Raw genomic sequence first — 21,538 nt, 5'->3', positions numbered from 1 at the left:
CTCCCCTTGCTCCATCCACTGGCTTTTCGAGTTGCCTAACATTCTCTATCTACTAGGGACGGGAGCCACATTAAGATAACATTTATCCCATCTAGGATTCCAGTGCCTATATTTATAGTACTCATATCTAGTTGTACTATTTTAGAGTTCACCATCTGGGTGTCTCACAAGGAGATCAATTAGCACATTTGCAATATCCTTCGGATATGTCAACTAACGCAAACAATCCGTCCACCCTTTTGGGTTACTCTAACCCCAACCAGATCCTGGTATCCCATCCTTCTCTTAAATCATATTTGTTACCTCCCATAGGGCATGACTGTGATGGTTATGGCCAATTGTACATACTTTTGTTACTATTGAAGGTAACTCAAAATGCTTATATTTCTCTGCTTGAATTGTAAATACTATTAATCTTCATTAACTGGGTACCTCATACCCTCTTCACCTTGTTTCTTTTACTTGTTGAAACTTGTGACTACCTTCTGATTCTCTCGTTGCTTTTTACCATAAGGGTGGATAGATATTCATGCCTTAAGGCTCCTTATCAAAAAGCTTACACTTCTTAGTACACACATGATCTGCTAAAGACCTTACATTTACTCATCATAAGCATCATGCCGAATCGATTTCTTCAGACTCATCTCTTTCACTGCCACATGCAATTTCTTACTAATTGTCTTTTGGATGTAGGCATCATCGTATTATGAATAAGATAGAGTTTGGAAAATTGAGTTCTTACAACTGAGCTCTACCACACGATCTAAAGTAAGAAGAAAGAGTGATAGTACTAAATGTCCTGTAGCCTCTTACTTATATGTGTGGTGCACAACAAGCCCATAAACAAGACTCTACTAGACACGGCTTGTAGACTCCCTAGGACAGAACTGCTCTGATACCACTTTTGTCACGAACCAAGCCGATGGGCCACAACGGGCACCCGGTACCTTACTCAACCGAGTACCAACATAACGTATCTTTCGTATCATACTATCATATGTAAATGAGCCGGAGATACTGCCATGAGATAAGTAGAATAAAACATGAATAAATACTCGACATTGGACGACCAAACATGTAATCCAAACTTATACATATGACATACGGGCCTATAAGACCAAAATGGTCATTTGTAAACTCGAAATATAGGTCGACAAGGCCATACAAGTATCTGTATATATAATATATGTCTACAAGCCTCTAAGAGTACATAAGTATCATAAAGGTCGGGACTGGGCCCCGCCATACCAATCAATACATGTCCTAATAATACTGACCAGATAAGCAACTCCGGAGCAAATGGAGCGCACCAACACCTTCCACTGAGCTGATAGCCTACTTGGAGGACTCTCAACCTATCTATCGGGACCTGCGGGCATGAAACGCAGCGTCCCCAGGCAAAAGGGACGTATGTACAAATAATGTTCCGAGTATGTAAGCAATAAAAATTAGTAGATAATAGACATGAGAGAAACATAGAGTAAAAGACTTGACATGTAAGTCTGAACAACTCTGTGAATCATTAATATTTATAATGCCATGCATATGCATATAAATGCCATGCCATGCATAGGTATATGCGGCCATAACATCATCAAGCCTCTGAGGGCATCCCATCATATCATCTCGGCCATTGTGGAAAAGATCATCAACGTATACCAGCTGATCAGGTGGTGATGCATATATACGCTTATATAACGCCATCTGGTCATGGATCAATGTACATGTATAAATGAATGCAATGCATGAGAAGTACGTCAATAAAATCTTTCGGAATGCCATAAGACCCCTATGCCTTGATTAATATCATGAAATAAACTTTATCAACTTACGTATTTTCTGAGACCCATGAACATATGATAGAATAATAGGACACATGGGGAATCAAGGAACCTCTAGTATTTGTATGAATGGAGTCATTTATGAAAGTTGTGTATTTGTTTGTTTCATTTGTATCGTATGGATCATGCCAAAAGGAAAGAAGGGATAGCCTTAACATACCTAAGCCAATTCTCTTGACAATCCCTCTAACACCCGTCTATTGCGATAAAATACGTAACGGCGAAATCGAAGTGGAGAAAAATCCCTATGATATTCTTGAGAAAGATTATACCGTATTTTCTCATAATCGCATCTCATGCTGCCGTTACATTATGGAATCTAGTATGAATTCTTTTGCTAAAGCTTTTCCTCTGTTTCTCAGCACTATAATATCTCATTTTAATGATGTAGGGAGATGTATTTTTTTGTGAATTAAAAGAGATTTTTATGTCTCGTTGGTGTGGGCCCCACTTTGTAAGATGACTAAGCCACAAATCTCTCTTGATGTGCCATCTTACTACATGGAGTAAGAGTCACAATTTGATTTTTGAGCCTTTTTCACTTGCTGCCACGTGGGGCTCTTTAAATTTATCCAAAGATCTTGATTAATTAGTTAATCTCCCACTAAAATCAATAATTACCCAATTATCCACATAATTAAGAATTATCTCAAATTACTTAAAATACTACTCACTTTTAACACACTTTATACACCTTACCATCATGCTCATGTGGTACAAATCCACAAATACGGGGTATTATAGCTTGGACCGTATTTTATCCCAAATTGTTAAACTTCGACGAAACTCATTTTCTTCGATTCACTTACCTTCTTACCTTCATGAATTTACTTATCGCTTGTTTGAAATAGCGCAAGTGCTTATAACCTCAAAAATAATCTCGTTCCCCAGTCTACGTCGATTACCTTACGACGAAACTTTAACGTACGAAAATGTGGGATGTAACACAAATGTATGTCCGAACGCTAGCTAACTCATGCAAGGTTCTAGCTGGAAAAGGTAATTGAACTTAAAATTACAAAATACAGTATTAAAACAACTCCAGAAAACAATCTATTATATATGATTTTTTTCTTTTTAGTTCGTTCGACTTTTAAGGGCTACTAATAAGTATCAAGGTTGAGAAAAGGGTTATCTTGATCATATGTTAACTTTATTTTCTTTTTGTCTTGTTTCAAAAGATAAATTTATTAATACTACGTACTTCATCATATTACATAAAGGAACTTCTCTGGATATTTTTAGTTCCATTTAAGTCTAGTACATAATTGTATTTAATTAAAGGCAAAATGAGCAGGAGAATAAAAAGTAACAAGATATTTTCATCTAGATCTTCAGTTGTAGTTTTTTTCAGAACTTCCCTTGGTCAAACAATGTACAGCCATATTCCTTTCCCTATAAATGTGTAGAATGTTTGAGCTATAGTTAATTAGGTGGCTCAATAGGAACTTGCAATCAGAGAGCATATGAAAGTATCTAGTAGAGTTGAAAGTTAACATTGAAATAATAACCTTACTTGAGTCTATGTTTATTTAATTTCTAGAATGTTATAATTATGTGTTATGGCCATTTTTGAGACCTTGATGAAGAAGAGCAACAATTTCAGATTCAACAATGAAATAAGCTTTAAAAGAAATATTTCTAAGACATATGTATTGCATTGTTGACTTAGGGCAAAATACTTATCGCAGTTAATTAACCATTTTAAGAGGCTAAAGTATTTCTAAAGACATGTACGGTATTGCATTTATTGATTAAGGCAAACACTTGACGCGATCATCTTATAGTTTCTAGCCAAGTAGCACGCATGTTTCTTAGTAAATTTTACGACTTTGAACAGCATGTTAGGAAAAATATTGAAGCTAGTAATTCTCTCCTCCCATATCCTGCGAAGAGTAGAAATTTTTCCTCCTCCTATTGATCCATTATATTAAGACTTTGGAATATGTTTAGGCAGCTTGAAAATTTACCTACTAATGCCAAATTTAAAGGGTAAATTTCTTGATTGATCATCCAAGTAAATATAATGTTCATTAATACAAAAAAGTCGCCTTTTTAAATTTGGTCATCTAATAATCATCAAACTAGATTCCATCTAACAGAAAAAAGAAAACTCATTAGAAAATTCATTTTCTGCTACCGAAAAGCTGATTATGGCATGCCAAATCAGTTAAAATGCGAACTTAGCATGCTACATCAACGCCACATCATCTTCACCATTTTTGACGAAAGAAGGCAAATAACAAAAAAAAAAAAAAAAAAAAAAAGACAAGTACCATCTCTTCCTCCCTTTCAAATATCCCTTTTCCAAATACGATAAAACACATATATTCTTGTTAATTTTTTGATATATGCTTAGGATAATAGGAGAAGTCATAATAAATCAGTTGTTGCTCAGTATAAAGTGCTTAAAAATGCATGTATACGTTTACTTGTGTTGGAAAAACAAATCAATAACCATGGCATAAGGTGCATTGATTTTTACTTTTTTTGATTTTTACTTTTGTATTTTCCTCCCTCTGTTTCAATTTAAATAAATGAGACACTTTCTTTATTAGTTTGTTAAAAAAAATGATACATTTTCACAATTGGAACTAATCCAATTTTACACTCTTCGTTTACCCATTTTACCCTTAATGAAAAATTTTTATAACCAAACAAATATCATGGCCCCACAAAGGCTTTACCCCTTAAGCTTTTAAGATCACAAGTTTCAAAAGTCTTTATTTTTTCTTAAATTTCGTGAAGAATTAAACTACATCATCTAAATTAAAACGGAGAGAGTGTATGATTTTCCAATAAAAAGGGTCTCGATGAACAAGTACCTTGTTTAGACAAGCAAGGCCACTCGATCGTTAACTAACCGGTTGTAGACTTGTAGTATATCGTTTTGACTACACTAGTTAAAATTGGGGACTTAGTTATTAATTATTTTAATTAAATCTTGTAACAGTTACAATATGAGGACTAATATTGCGAAATAAATTTTGATTTATCTTAAGTTGCAAGAAAGTTAATGAAATATAAACAACTTTAATCAGAAAGAAATCAATTTTTACTCACCACTAAAGCGCTTTCACACCTGGACTCTCTTTGACGCAACAACATTTCAGCCTTCATGAATGTACATTTTTCTATTAATACGAAAGTATTTAAGTAATTATCATTTTGTATGATCATAATAAAAACGTAATTTTTATTTTTCTTCGTGACAAACACACATTAAAATTTTATTCTGGAATACAATTGGTTTCTAAGTTCACTTCCGATCCTAGGCTTTTCATTAATTAATCCTAGTAAAGCGGCATGATTTTTTTAAAACGAGGTCCTTTGTAACGCGACATAAAACTCCTTATTCTTATTTCTTATTTAGAATTTCAAATTAATTCTTATGTCAACGTAAAAATCTTGAAAAAGAGAATCTAACACCAGATTAATAAAATTTAATCTCAGATTACCTGTAATCAGTTCTTATGAGTCAAACTAGGACCAAGATAAGAACAAAATCATGACACATCAGTAAATTACCACAAATCTAATAATAATGAATTTTCTGCCATAGATGGTTCTATATGTGCATTATTTACTTACTTAAAACCCCTGAATTTCATGCTTTTTCCATTTGTTCCACCGGTTTTCAAATTTATTATTCTACAAAAGGAGGTTGTTAAATGTTTTCCTATATAAGGGTTGTGATTAGCCCCTATATAACATCACCTCGGTCTGGACGACTCATTTGCATTTTCAATTTATAAATCTTGATTTATACATTTATCAAGCTCGTAAACTCTTTTATCATGGCCGATTTTTATCGACCTCCCGAGATTGAATCTGATAATATTTCTCCGAATGATATCGCTGCTGCTCCTCAATGCTCCATTTGCTTGGAAGATGTTATAGATAACGATGGGAGGTCAATTGCCAAACTTATATGTGGTCATCTTTTTCATTTGGGTATGTAACATAAAATTCAATTTTCGCATATGTTTATTGTGGGGTCCAGCCCACATTTTAAGGAAGTTGTTTTCTTCCTTTCTTCTTCATTTTCAAAGTTGACAGAAGCAGGCAGCCCACGTTTCTCATTTTTCTGTCAAAAATGACAGGCTGCAGAAGTTGAAAGGTCAAGGTTGGTAGGCATATTTTGCCTATAAAATGAGAGTTGGGCTCTCATTCTTTCATCACAATCTCAGAGGAAAATATATCTGAGAGCTAGAAAGAAAGAGTGAGGTTTCACAGACAGGGTATAAGAAAATAGTCTGTGAAGAAAATAAAGAGTGTGAGCGATATTGTAGTGAGGTGAAATATCAAAAGAGGGTTATTTCTTTTGAGTATTATAGTGGTCTTTGTAGTATTTTTACTCGGGCCTACAAAGTGTAAATTCCTTATTATAGTGATATCAGTTGCTCCTCTCGGGGTCGTGGTTTTTTCCTTATTCAGAAGGGTTTTTCACGTAAAAATCTTGGTGTCATTGTTACTCTTTTATTCTTGTTAATTACCGTATCTCTGCTGCATTATTATTCCGCTTTTATTACCGTGAATATTATTTTGGTAGGGGGTTTATTCCCAACAACTGGTATCAGAGCATAGGTTCTGCTCGTTCACTGAAATACTATTCACTGTCGGTAGTACTATACTTGATGAAAAATAAAAATGTCCGGAGTAAAGTACGAGGTAGCAAAATTCAACAGAGATAACGGTTTCTCAACATGGCAAAGAAGGATGAGAGATCTGCTCATCCAACAAGGATTACACAAGGTTCTAGATGCTGATTCCAAAAAACCTGATACCATGAAAGCTAAGGATTGGGCTGACTTGGATGAAAGAGTTGCTAATGCAATCAGGTTGCACTTATCAGATGACGTGGTAAATAACATCATTGATGAAGACACTGCACGTGGAATTTGGACGAGGTTGGAAAGCCTATACATGTCCAAAACCCTGACAAATAAATTGTACCTAAAGAAACAGTTATACGCCCTACACATGAGTGAAGGTACGAATTTTTTGTCACATTTAAATGTGTTTAACGGACTAATCACACAGCTTGCCAATCTCGGAGTGAAAATCGAGGAAGAAGATAAAGTTATTTTGCTATTGAACTCATTGCCATCTTCGTATTATAATTTGGCAACAACCATCCTGCACGGTAAGACCACTATTGAGTTGAAGATGTCACATCGACTCTTCTACTCAATGAGAAGATGAGAAAGAAGCCTGAAAATCAAGAACAGACTCTCATCACAGAAGGTAGAGGCAAGAGTTATCAAAGGAGTTCGAGCAACTATGGTAGATCCGGAGCTCGTGGGAAGTCAAAGAACCGATCTAAATCAAGAGCCAGAAATTGCTACAACTGTGATCAACCAGGTCACTTCAAAAGAGATTGCCCAAATCCAAGGAAGGGCAAAGGTGAAGCCAGTGGCCAGAAGAATGACAACAACACAGCTGCCATGGTGCAAAATAATGATAATGTTGTCCTTTTTATAAATGAGGAAGAGGAATGCATGCACCTATCAGGTCCAGAGTCGGAATGGGTGGTTAACACATCGGCATCTTACCATGCCACACCGGTAAGAGATCTTTTTTGCAGATATGTAGCAGGTGATTTCGGCACAGTGAGAATGGGTAACACAAGTTACTCAAAGATTGCAGGGATTGGTGACATTTGTATCAAGACAAATGTCGGATACACATTGGTTCTAAAGGATATGCGGCATGTACCTGATTTGCGGATGAACTTGATCTCGAGAATTGCTTTAGACCGAGATGGATACGAGAACTATTTTGCAAATCAAAAGTGGAGACTCACTAAGGGATCATTGGTGATTGCAAAGGGAGTTGCTCGCGGCACGTTGTACAGGATAAATGCAGAAATATGCCAAGGTGAATTGAACGCGGCAAAAGATGAGATTTCTGCAAATTTGTGGTACAAAAGAATGGGCCATATGAGCGAAAAGGGATTGCAGATTCTTGCCAAGAAATCACTCATTTCTTATGCCAAAGGTACAACGGTAAAACCTTGTGACTACTGTTTATTTGGTAAGCAGCATAGAGTCTCATTTCAGACATCGTCTGAAAGAAAATTGAATATACTTGATTTAGTATATTCTAATGTTTGCGGCCCAATGGAAATTGAATCAATGGGCGGTAACAAATATTTTGTTACTTTTATTGATGATGCTTCACGAAAATTATGGGTTTATATTTTGAAAACCAAAGATCAAGTGTTTCAAGTTTTCCAGAAGTTTCATGTTTTAGTAGAAAGGGAGACGGGTCGAAAGCTAAAGCGTCTACGAAGTGATAATGGAGGTGAGTACACTTCAAGGGAATTTGAAGAGTATTGTTCAAGTCATAGGATCAGACATGAAAAGACAGTTCCTGGAACCCTACAACACAATGGCGTAGCCGAGAGGATGAACCGCACCATTGTATAGAAGGTGAGAAGCATGCTCAGATTGGCTAAACTGCCTAAGTCATTCTGGGGTGAAGTAGTTTAGACAGCCTGTTACCTGATCAATAGGAGTCCATCAGTTCCGTTGGCGTTTGAAATCCCAGAGAGAGTTTGGACCAACAAGGAGGTGTCCTACTCGCATCTGAAGGTGTTCGGTTGCAGAGCTTTTGCACATGTACCAAAAGAGCAGAGAACAAAGCTGGATGATAAATCTGTTCCCTGCATATTTATCGGATATGGAGATGAAGAGTTCGGGTACAGACTGTGGGATCCTGTAAAGAAGAAGGTCATCAGAAGCAGAGATGTAGTCTTCCGAGAAAGTGAAGTTGGAACTGCTGCTGATATGTCAGAAAAGGCGAAGAATAGTATAATTCCTAACCTTGTTACTATTCCTTCTACTTCTAACAATCCCACAAGTGCAGAAAGTACGACCGACGAGGTTGCCGAGCAGGGGGAGCAACTTGATGAGGGTGTCGAGGAAGTGGAGCACCCTACTCAGGGAGAAGAACAACCTCAACCTCTGAGGAGATCAGAGAGGCCAAGGGTAGAGTCATGCAGGTACCCTTCCACAGAATATGTCCTCATCAGTGATGAGGGGGAACCAAAAAGTCTTAAAGAGGTGTTGTCCCATCCAGAAAAGAACCAGTGGATGAAAGCTATGCAAGAAGAGATGGAATCTCTACAGAAAAATGACACATACAAGCTGGTTGAACTTCCAAAGGGTAAAAGACCACTCAAATGCAAATGGGTCTTTAAACTCAAGAAAGATGGAATGGCAAGCTGGTCAGATACAAAGCTCGATTGGTGGTTAAAGGCTTCGAACAAAAGAAAGGTATTGATTTTGACAAAATTTTCTCACCTGTTGTCAAAATGACGTCTATTCGAACAATTTTGATCTTAGCAGCTAGCCTAGATCTTGAAGTGGAGCAGTTGGATGTGAAAACTGCATTTCTTCATGGAGATTTGGAAGAAGAGATTTATATGGAGCAGCCAGAAGGATTTGAAGTAGCTGGAAAGAAACACATGGTGTGCAAATTGAATAAGAGTCTTTATGAATTGAAGCAGGCACCAAGGCATAGGTACATGAAGTTTGACTCATTCATGAAAAGTCAAACATACCTAAAGACCTATTCTGATCCATGTGTATACTTCAAAAGATTTTCTGAGAATAACTTTATTATATTGTTGTTGTATGTGGATGGCATGTTAATTGTAGGAAAAGACAAGGGGTTGATAGCAAAGTTGAAAGGAGATCTGTCCAAGTCATTTGATATGAAGGACTTGGGCCCAGCACAACAAATTCTAGAGATGAAGATAGTTCGAGAGAGAACAAGTAAAAAGTTGTGGCTATCTCAGGAGAAGTACATTGAACGTGTACTAGAACGCTTCAACAAGAAGAATGCTAAGCCAGTCAGCACACCTCTTGCTGGTCATCTAAAGTTGAGTAAGAAGATGTGTCCTACAACAGTGGAGGAGAAAGGTAACATGGCTAAAGTTCCTTATTCTTCAGCAGTCGGAAGCTTAATGTATGCAATGGTATGCACTAGACCTGATATTGCTCACGCAGTTGGTCAGCAGGTTTCTTGAAAATCCTGGAAAGGAACATTGGGAAACAGTCAAGTAGATACTCAGGTACCTGAGAGGTACCACGGGAGATTGTTTGTGCTTTGGAGGATCTGATCCAATCTTGAAAGGCTATACAGATGCTGACATGGCAGGTGACATTGACAACAGAAAATCCACTACTGGATATTTGTTTACATTTTCAGGGGGAGCTATATCATGGCAGTTTAAGTTGCAGAAGTGTGTTGCACTTTCAACAACTGAAGCAGAGTACATTGCCGCTACAGAAACTGACAAGGAGATGATATGGCTCAAACGGTTCCTTCAAGAGCTTGGATTGCATCAGAAGGAGTATGTCGTCTATTGTGACAGTCAAAGTGCAATAGACCTTAGCAAGAACTCTATGTACCATGCAAGGACCAAACACATAGATGTGAGATATCATTGAATTCGTGAGCAGGTGGAGAACGAATCTTTACAGGTCAAAAAGATTCATACAAGTGAGAATCCTTCCGATATGCTGACCAAAGTGGTACCAAGAGACAAGTTTGAGCTATGCAAAGAACTTGTCCGCATACACTCAAACTAGAAACTGCGAAGTTACCTCCTTCGGGTAAATGTGATTGGAGGGGGAGATCTGTGGGGTCCAGCCAACATTTTAAGGAAGTTGTTTTCTTCCTTTCTTCTTTATTTTCAAAGTTGGCAGAAGCAGGCAGCCCACGTTTCTCATTTTTCTGTCAAAAATGACAGGCTGCAGAAGTTGAAAGGTCAAGGTTGGTAGGCATATTTTGCCTATAAGCTCTCATTCTTTCATCACAATCTCATAGGAAAATATATCTGAGAGCTAGAAAGAAAGAGTGAGGTTTCACAGACAGGGTATAAGAAAATAGTCTGTGAAGAAAATAGAGAGTGTGAGCGATATTGTAGTGAGGTGAAATATCAAAAGAGGGTTATTTCTTTTGAGTATTGTAGTGGTCTTTGTAGTATTTTTACTCGGGCCTACAAAGTGTAAATTCCTTACTATAGTGATATCAGTTGCTCCTCTCGGGGTCGTGTTTTTTTCCCTTATTCAGAAGGGTTTTCCACGTAAAATTTTTGGTGTCATTGTTACTCTTTTATTCTTGTTAATTACCGTATCTCGGTGCTACATTATTATTCCGCTTTTATTACCGTAAATATTATTTTGGTAGGGGGTTTATTCCCAACATTTATTAGCTGTATGTTTCATTTGTGTATTGGTTAATTAGTAGATCTGCTGAATGCTGTCTTTTTGGGCCTTTTTAAACCTAATTTATAGTTAAGCACTTTGGTTAGACTTGTTAATGAAGGTGTTATGTACTATGAGGGTGTTTGGCTAAGCTTATAAGCTGGTCAAACTGGCTTATAAGCACTTTTTGGCTTATCTAGGCGTTTGGTAAAATTAAAAGTACTTATAAGTTAAGTGCTTATAAGCCAAAAATAAGCCAAAAGTCATAAGCTGGTCTCCCCTAACTTATCAAATTTCAGCTTATAAGCACTTTAGGTTTGATCAAGATATTTACTATTCTATCCCTAAAATATTTTTTTAAAAAACAAAACTCTTCATATACGCAGTTCTTCAGCCGCTTATTATTAATTTTAGCCCTTTTATCCAAACACATAACTGCTGATAAGTTTTAAATTAGCTTCAGCACTTAAAAGTGCTTTTGAGCACTTAATACTTATCAGCTACTCTAAATCACCTAAGCCAAATGGGCTCTATATATATTCTAGGCATTTATCTGCCCAATTTTCTTCTGTTTTTTTTCTCTCTTAATTTTTGATGAATAAACTTGTGAAATCTCTCTCTCTCACTCACACACAAACAGAGAGAGAGAGATCCTTTCCAAATTTGGAAGAACTTTTTGGAGAAGTCATTTTATAAAAGTTTATAGAGAAGAAAAAAGTATGTTTTAATGAGTAGTTGATCGATTTTAGAAGTTTTGTTCTGATTTGATCAGAAAAAGAAGTGTCCCTAGGTACTTTTTACCTAAAAAAATGTTAATAAGAAAGTGATTGAAAAAACGCTTACAGAATAATTGGAAAAAAATACTTCCAGAAAAGGAAAGAAAAAAGGAAACAGTAAAAAATTGGATCCATACGTATTAGTGATAGACTTCAACAAATACCCTCAAAGCATAATGTCGGGTCGATGTCTTCTTGTTGGATTTCTCTCTCTATATATATAATATATTATCCCGTGAACCTATTTTTTAGTCGAGTGGATTCTGCAATACACATTTAAAACAACTCACTTGTTTCTTTGTTCTTTATTTATGTATTTCGTTTACTTATAAGATTGTTATCGTCCTTTTCCTACTCGACTAAAAATCTTTTTGGAAAAATGAAATTGCCATTATATATATATATATATATATATGCGTGCGCGTGTACTGCGTGTATTCAATTATATTTATTCTGGACGCAGATTGCATTGGCTCTGAGTTCAACGTTAGGGGATCTATGTGTTGCCCTAACTGCCGCGAGATAGAATATGGCAATTGGCATTTTCCAGAGGGTGAGGGAGCTCATGAAGAGTATGACGAGGAAGTGAGTGACGATGAAGAAGAAGAACCTGAACTGGTAATTTAAAATCTTTCTTTTTTAATTAAAGACACATCTACTCAGGCTTTCACCTCCCCTGGTGGTAGCGATTTCCTAGACCGTACCGTGTATATTAAAAACGAGAATCAAAATAATTACAAAATGACACTATTATTTTTAGTTTGAATCGTATGTAACTTCAAATGTAAGATTTACTTCTTTTTTTTTTTTTAACAAGCTAAGGAACCCTAGCTTGGTGTCAATGTATATTGAAGCCAAGGCCGCATTAACAGAAACGGTACATCCAAATTAAAAACTTCAAGATTCGAATAACATAGTTTGCAATCTATGGTCGAGTTCACCTCTGGACTCTCATAATTAACTTATATAACTATTCAAGAATGTAAAACAATTAAGAGATTTAGGAACTTTGACTAGCATGATAGTTTGACAAGATAGGATTTACGTTGTATTATCGTGCATGCATGTTTGTTAAATTGCAACTGCCGAAAAGAAGGAGGAATGAGGATGTGAAAAAAGAGAGGTGATCTTAGACCTTATCTTAGTTGTTTAAATAAAGCAAGGGTTGGGTCTCTAGTTTTTAGTTAATTAATTTTTAAATTGTTATGTTAATTGTCTAGTTCTCTAATTATTGATACACAATTATAAATGTACTCCTCTACGAGATGAGAAAAAAAGAGAGAACAATAAGATAAATTTGTTGTTTTAACAACTTGATCAGTAACTTCAAAGTATCATAAAAATTCAAGTTTCTGGGAATTTATACCGCAGGTTTATGAATTATGAGACTTATTATTTGAAATTGGTTTTATTTATTTACTCATTTATTTTGGAAATGAATTTTTTCATTTACTTGAGATCTGATTGGTGTATGTGCATATACGTTAATCTCTCATATTTTTGTGGGGTCCATCCCATAATCAAGGAAGAAATCTTCCTTCCTTGATTAGCAGCAGCCCACGTTTCTTTCTGCATTTGTCAAATATGGCAGACGTGCAGATGAAAAATGTCAAGCGTAGTAGGCGAGGTTCTGCCTATAAAAGGAGAGCTTCGGCTCTCATTTTATACACCAATCTCAGAGGAAAAATATATCTGAGAGTTAGAAAGGAAGAGTGAGGTTTCACAGACAGGGTATAAGAAAATAGTCTGTGAGAAAAATAGAGAGTGAGTGATATTGTAGTAAGGTGAGAATTTCAAAAGAGGGTTATTTCTTTTGAGTGTTATAGTGGCCTTTTGAGTATTTTACTCGGACCTACAAAGTGTAAAATTCCTTGCTATAGTGATATCAGTTGCTCTTCTCAGGGCCGTGGTTTTTTCGCTTATTCAAAAGGGTTTTCCACGTAAAAATCTTGGTGTCGTTGTTACTCTTTTATTCTTGTTAGTTTACCGTATCTCGGTGCTACGTTCTTATTCCGCTTTTATTATCGTGAATATTATTTTTGTAGGGGGTTTATTACCAACAACTGGTATCAGAGCATAGGTTCTGCTCGTTCACTGAAATACTATTCACTATCGGTAGTACTGTACTCAGTGAAAAATAAAAATATCCGGAGTAAAGTACGAGGTAGCTAAATTCAACGGAGATAACGGTTTCTCAACATGGCAAAGAAGGATGAGAGATCTGCTCATCCAACAAGGATTACACAAGGTTCTAGATGCTGATTCCAAAAAGCCTGATACCATGAAAGCTAGGATTGGGTTGACTTGGATGAAAGAGCTGCTAGTGCAATCAGGTTGCACTTATCCGATGATGTGGTAAATAACATCATTGATGAAGACACTGCACATGGAATTTGGACAAGGTTGGAAAGCCTATACATGTCCAAAACGCTGACAAATAAATTGTACCCGAAGAAGCAGTTATACGCCCTACACATAGGTCAAGGTATGATTTTTTTGTCACATTTAAATGTGTTTAATGGACTAATCACACAGCTTGCCAACCTCGGAGTGAAAATCGAGGAAGAAGATAAAGCTATCTTGCTATAGAACTCGTTTCCATCTTCGTACGATAATTTGGCAACAACCATCCTGCACGGTAAGACTACTATTGAATTGAAAGATGTCACATCGGCTCTTCTATTAAATGAGAAGATAAGAAAGAAGCCTGAAAATCAAGGACAGACTCTCATCACAGAAGGTAGAGGAAGGAGTTATCAAAGGAGTTCGAGCAACTATGGTAGATCCGGAGCTCGTAGGAAGTTAAAGAACCGATCCAAATCAAGAGCGAGAAATTTCTACAACTGTGATCAATCAGGTCACTTCAAAAAAGATTGCCCAAATACAAATAAGGGCAAAGGTGAAACCAGTGGCCAGAAGAATGACAACAACACAGCCGCCATGGTGCAAAACAATGATAATGTTATCCTCTTTATAAATGAGGAAGAGGAATGCATGCACCTGTCAGGTCCAGAGTCGGAATGGGTGGTTGACATAGCGGCATCTTACCATGCCACATCGGTAAGAGATCTTTTTTGCCGATATGTAGCATGTAATTTCGGCACAGTGAGAATGGGTAACACAAGTTACTCAAATATTATGGGGATTGGTGACATTTGTATCAAGACAAATGTCGGATGCACATTGGTTCTAAAGGATGTGCGGCATGTACCTGATTTGCGGATGAACTTGATCTCGGGAATTGCTTTAGACCGAGATGGATACGAGAACTATTTTGCAAATCAAAAGTGGAAACTCACTAAGGGATCATTGGTAATTGAAAAGGGAGTTGCTCGCAGCACGTTGTACAGGACAAATGCAAAAATATGCCAAGGTGAATTGAACGCGGCACAAGATGAGATTTCTGCAGATTTGTGGCACAAAAGAATGGGTCATATGAGCGAAAAGGGATTGCAGATTCTTGCCAAGAAATCACTCATTTTATTATGCTAAAGGTACAATGGTAAAACCTTGTGACTACTGTTTATTTGGTAAGCAGCATAGAGTCTCATTTCAGACATCGTATGAAAGAAAATTGAATATACTTGATTTAGTATATTCTGATGTTTGCAACCCAATGGAAATTGAATCAATGGGCGGTAAAAAATATTTTGTTACTTTTATGATGATGCTTCACGAAAATTATGGGTTTATATTTTGAAAACCAAAGATCAGGTGTTTCAAGTTTTCCAGAAGTTTCATGCTCTAGTAGAAAGGGAGACGTGTCGAAAGCTAAAGCGTCTCCGAAGTGACAATGGAGGTGAGTACACTTCAAGGGAATTTGAAGAGTATTGTTCAAGTCATGGAATCAGACATGAAAAGATGGTTCCTGGAACCCCGTAGCACAATGGTATAGCCGAGAGGATGAACCGCACCATTATGGAGAAGGTGAGAAGCATGCTCAGAATGGCTAAACTACCTAAGTCATTCTGGGGTGAAGCAGTTGAGATAGCCTGTTGCCTGATCAATAGGAGTCCATCAGTTCCGTTGGCGTTTGACATCCCAGAGAGAGTTTGGACCTACAAGGAGGTGTCCTACTCGCATCTGAAGGTGTTCGGTTGTAGAGCTTTTGCACATGTACCAAAAGAGCAGAGAACAAAGCTGGATGATAAATCTGTTCCCTGCATATTTATCGGATATGGAGATGAAGAGTTCGGGTACAGATTGTGGGATACTGTAAAGAAGAAGGTCATCAGAAGCAGAGATGTAGTTTTCCGATAAAGTGAAGTTGGAACTGCTGCTAATATGTCAGAAAAGGTGAAGAATGGTATAATTCCTAACCTTGTTACTATTCCTTCTACTTGTAACAATCCCACAAGTGCAGAAAGTACGACCGACGAGGTTGCCAAGCAGGGGAGCAACCTGGTGAGGTTATTGAGCAGGGGGAGCAACTTAATGAAGGTATCGAGGAAGTGGAGCGCCCCACTCAGGAAGAAGAACAACCTCAACCTCTGAGGAGATCAGAGAGGCCAAGGGTAGAGTCATGCAGGTACCCTTCCACAGAGTATGTCCTCATCAGTGATGAGGGGGAGCCAGAAAGTCTTAAGGAGGTGTTGTCCCATCCAGAAAAGAACCAGTGGATGAAAGCTATGCAAGAAGAGATGGAATCTCTACAGAAAAATGGCACATACAAGCTGGTTGAACTTCCAAAGGGTAAAAGACCACTCAAATGCAAATGGGTCTTTAAACTCAAGAAAGATGGAAATGGCAAGCTGGTCAGATACAAAGCTCGATTGGTGGTTAAAGGCTTCGAACAAAAGAAAGGTATTGATTTTGATGAAATTTTCTCACCTGTTGTCAAAATGACTTCTATTCGAACAATTTTGAGCTTAGCAGCTAGCCTAGATCTTGAAGTGGAGCAGTTGGATGTGAAAACTGCATTTCTTCATGGAGATTTGGAAGAGGAGATTTATATGGAGCAGCCAGAAGGATTTGAAGTAGCTGGAAAGAAACACATGGTGTGCAAATTGAATAAGAGTCTTTATGGATTGAAGCAGGCACCAAAGCAATGGTACATGAAGTTTGACTCATTCATGAAAAATCAAACATACCTAAAGACCTATTCTGATCCATGTGTATACTTCAAAAGATTTTCTGAGAATAACTTTATTATATTGTTGTTGTATGTGGATGACACGTTAATTGTAGGAAAAGACAAGGGGCTGATCGCAAAGTTGAAGAGAGATTTGTCCAAGTCATTTGATATGAAGGACTTGGGCCCAGCACAACAAATTCTAGGGATGAAGATAATTCGAGAGAGAACAAGTAAAAAGTTGTGACTATCTTATGAGAAGTACATTGAACGTATACTAGAAAGCTGCAACATGAAGAATGCTAAGCCAGTCAACACACCTCTTGCTAGTCATCTAAAGTTGAGCAAAAAGATGTGTCCTACAACAGAGGAGGAGAAAAGGAACATGGCTAGAGTTCCTTATTCTTCAGCAGTCGGAAACTTGATGTATGCAATGATATGTACTAGACCTGATATTGCTCACGCAGTTGGTGTTGTCAGCAGGTTTCTTGAAAATCCTGGAAAGGAACATTGGGAAGCAGTCAAGTGGATACTTAGGTACCTGAAAGGTACCACGGGAGATAGTTTGTGCTTTGGAGGATCTGATCCAATATTGAAGAGCTATATAGATGCTGATATGGAAGGTGACATTGACAACAGAAAATCCACTACTAGATATTTGTTTACATTTTCAGGGGGAGCTATATTATGGCAGTCTAAGTTGCAGAAGTGTGTTGCACTTTCAACAACTGAAGTAGAGTACATTGCCGCTAAAGAAACTGGCAAGGAGATGATATGACTCAAACGGTTCCTTCAAGAGCTTGGATTGCATCAGAAGGAGTATGTCGTCTATTGTGACAGTCAAAATGCAATAGACCTGAGCAAAAACACCATATATCATGCAAGGACGAAGCATATCGACTTGAGATATCATTGGATTCGAGAAAGGATAGAGAATGGGTCTATGCAGGTAAGGAAGATCCATACAAGCGAGAATCCTTCGGATATGCTGACCAAAGTGGTACCAAGAGACAAGTTTGAGCTATGTAAAGAACTTGTCGGCATACACTCAAACTAGAACCTCCGGTGTTACATCCTTCAGGTTAATGGGACTGGAGGGGGAGGTTTATGGGGTCCATCCTATAAATCAAGGAAGAAATCTTCCTTCCTTGATTAGCAGCAGCCCACATTTCTTTCTACATTTGTCAAATATGGTAGGCGTGCAGATGAAAAATGTCAAGCGTAGTAGGCGAGGTTCTGCCTATGAAAGGAGAGCTTCCGCTCTCATTTTATACACCAATCTCAGAGGAAAAATATATCTGAGAGTTAGAAAGAAAGAGTGAGGTTTCACAGGCAGGGTATAAGAAAATAGTCTGTGAGAAAAATAGAGAGTGAGTGATATTGTAGTAAGGTGAGAATTTCAAAAGAGGGTTATTTCTTTTGAGTGTTGTAGTGGCCTTTTGAATATTTTACTCAGACCTACAAAGTGTAAAATTCCTTTCTATAGTGATATCAATTGCTCTTCTCAGGGTCGTGGTTTTATCCCTTATTCAAAAGGGTTTTCCACGTAAAAATCTTGGTGTCGTTGTTACTCCTTTATTCTTGTTAATTACCATATCTCGGTGCTACGTTCTTATTCCGCTTTTATTATCATGAATATTATTTTTGCAGGATGTTTATTACCAACAATTTTTACAGTTAAAAAGAAACTTGTCCATTTACGAACTCATAAGCATCGATCTATAATACAATTTTTTAAATCAATTTCCTCCTTGCTTTGGAATATAGTTGCCTGGCGAACAGCCAGTGGAGTTACGCTTTTGTCCACCTGTTGAAGTGGAAACTCAAGTTGCTAGGGATATAAGGTAAACTCAAAATCATTTCTTATATATATGTGCTTATGTGTCTTACGAGCAATAATCTTCTTTTTTTCTCAAACAGCATTGTAATTAAACAATTTAACTCTTCTATGCTTTCCCAAATATTCCATTTAGAGTAATCGTATATACTTGCAAACATCCAACTTACGTGTTTATAATATCAAGAGACGGAGGAAGGATTTGAAACTTATTGGTTCGAGATTCTAAATCTTTTAAATTACTGGTTTCTAATTATAAATCAATAATTTATACATGTTCAATGAATTTCTTAAGACAAATACATGGTTTGAACCAAAGCTATTGGGCTCGACCGAACCCGTATGTTCCCTCCGCCCCTGGTTAGTGTTGTGATATCCATATCTAGCCATATTACCAGCAATACGCATAACTTATGAAACAAAAGTTAAAAGTCTGATTGAAACAAATTAGTGAAAGCTCAATCTACCTTATTCTTATTTTCCCATATTAATTTATATATCTCGGTGTTTTGAGGACTAGAAATGTGTAAATTTAACCAGGGATTACTTAACTTTTATAAATTGGTAGTGTAAATCAAGTCTCCTTTAATTTTATACACATAAGTTTTTAAGAATAAATTAGCAACCTGCAAAACATGATAAATGACTTCTTTAAAAGGCAGCTCGCTGCACTAAGCTCTCGTTATGTGTGAGGTTCGGAGAAATGTCGGATCACAAAGGTCTATTGTACGCAACCTTATCCTACATTTTTGCAGTAGGCTGTTTCCACGGCTCAAACTCATAACCTCTTGATAAATGACTTATATTTCTATTAATGAAATTACGTACACTGATAGTATAACGTACAATTGCTTTTGTTACGTTGTTAGTGAAAATAGGGGTACTATTACGAGCTTCCCACCAAGGATATTCGTGTTGATGGGGTGTGCAGAACACTGCCCAAGTTTTTCTCAAGGCTGTACAAGAACTTGTAGTTCTACTCCCTTAACGCCAATACATCTCCATTGTCAGCAGACTGTTATGAATGTCATTGTCAATGCTCCTACAACTATTGTTATCAACAGGAATAATACCTACTCTGGAAATGGAAATGGGTATGATTATTTATTTCATTATACTTTCAACAAAAGGAATTAATGCTTCTTTTTTCTCTTTCTTTACTTGATTTAGTATTGTAGTGTATCACTAAATGCTTTTTTAGAGTAAAACTTTTCGCATAATATGAATTTAAGTTACGTTTCTAACCCGTGCATTGAACAGGATTTGACAAAATTAACATTCTCTCTTTGAATAAACCTGTTATTTTCACAAAATTACTAGCTAGTGTTCATGAATAATCCAGTAATTATTCATACTAATAAAATACATGAGTGACAGAAAAACTGTGCTACTTATTTATAACGAATTCATGAGGAGTAACACTTTAAAATCTGATAATTTTGAAATTTATAGTAGTAATACTTCCTCCGTCCTAATTTATGTAGCACCATTTGACGTGACACTAAAGTTAAGAAAGAAATAAAGACTTTTCAAATTTGTAGTCTAAAATAAGTCTTAGATATTTGTGCGGCCATAAATCATCTCATTAACAGTAATATGAAAATTTTGAAGTTAAATTGTTTCTAACATAAAAATGTGACATTCTTTCTAGGACAGACTAAAAAGGAAAAACTATCACATGAATTAGAGCGGAGGGAGTATATGATCTGAATGTACGTAATTTTCTGGGTAGAGTAGAGTATTATTTTTGCAGTTCTGCTAATTATTTTGCGTCCCATATGTTATTAGGCCTGCTGCTGCAGCTGCAAATGGAGGGCTGATCCCACTACCAATCCTTCAGCAGCTGCAACAACCAATGGTGCAAAACCGTTTTCCTTTGTCGTCTCCACTGTCTATCCGACGGAGGGCGGGTGATGTTGCTGGAACCAGCCGTGAAAAGGCGGCGCCACCACCAAGAAATGGACCAAATGAGCAGGCTAGTATTTATCCAGTATCTAATCTTGAGCTTTCTCTGGAAGCTAATTCAACTTATTATAGTGAGGAGCATCCGTTTTTGTGCCGAAGGCTGGAGAGCTTGAACCTGGAACGTCTACGTCCTATAGACGAGACGAGGCTGGCTTCTGATGATGAAGAAGATGACAAAATCCGCTATCCCAATTTGATTCACTTCTTTTAGGCAATGGCCGGAGGAGGAAAATATCAACTGTTCAAGCTGCTCATTCCTCGGATCGGAGTTTAAATAGTACTGTGGTATACGGTACTCAAAACATTTACAATTTTTTTGAACAATTTATCTTTGGGTTTGTGTTTTGGCATCGTTTTTCATGCCTGGTGCTTTTCTTATGTCTTGATATCGAAACAATTGGAAGCTGCATTTGATTAAACCATTTAATGGATTTATATTTCTGTGATGATCATCACTTGTTTTAAAAACGAAACTTCCATGTTCTGAGGCCTTGAAAACCTCATTTAGAGTTACCTCAATTTGTGTGCGCAGTCCGGGCGCGTAGCCGGAAAGCTTAAATATGATAATCTGTGAAAAATGATAAGTTTTGATTATAAAATGAGCTAATTTGACTTCGGTCAACGTTTTGGGTAAACGGAATCGGACCTCCGGGACCGTAGGAAAATATGGGACTTGGGCGCATGCACGGAATCGAATTCCGAGGTCCCAAGCCCGAGAAATAAATTTTTAAAGGAAATTATTTTCTAGAATTGTTTAAAGAAATTTGAAATGAAATTTGATTAGAACATGATGGTATCGGGCCCGTATTTTGGTTCCGGCACCCGGTACA

At 37.0% G+C, this 21,538-nt stretch overlaps 1 protein-coding gene across 1 annotated transcript; it reads left to right on the top strand.

The window, feature by feature from the left end:
• The first annotated feature begins 19,626 nt into the window (after positions 1 to 19,626).
• Positions 19,627 to 21,110, top strand: LOC142182531 (uncharacterized). The gene is made up of 2 exons (XM_075256764.1): positions 19,627 to 19,837; positions 20,532 to 21,110. Exons 1-2 carry the CDS (start codon positions 19,662 to 19,664, stop codon positions 20,917 to 20,919), a joined length of 564 nt encoding a protein of 187 aa, XP_075112865.1. The 5' UTR covers positions 19,627 to 19,661; the 3' UTR covers positions 20,920 to 21,110.
• Positions 21,111 to 21,538: the final 428 nt, after the last annotated feature.

The sequence above is a fragment of the Nicotiana tabacum genome, chromosome 7 (assembly GCF_000715075.1).
Source record: "Nicotiana tabacum cultivar K326 chromosome 7, ASM71507v2, whole genome shotgun sequence".
Lineage (NCBI taxonomy): Eukaryota > Viridiplantae > Streptophyta > Magnoliopsida > Solanales > Solanaceae > Nicotiana > Nicotiana tabacum.
The sequence above is the reverse complement of the archived record's forward strand: the minus strand, read 5'-3'. Positions and strand labels throughout refer to the sequence as shown.

Coding starts and splice junctions, on each gene's coding strand:
- LOC142182531 (XM_075256764.1), top strand. CDS start 19,662: ATGGGGTGTGCAGAACACTGCCCAAGTTTTTCTCAAGGCTGTACAAGA. Junction 19,838..20,531: donor TACTCTGGAAATGGAAATGG/GTATGATTATTT, acceptor ATATGTTATTAG/GCCTGCTGCTGCAGCTGCAA.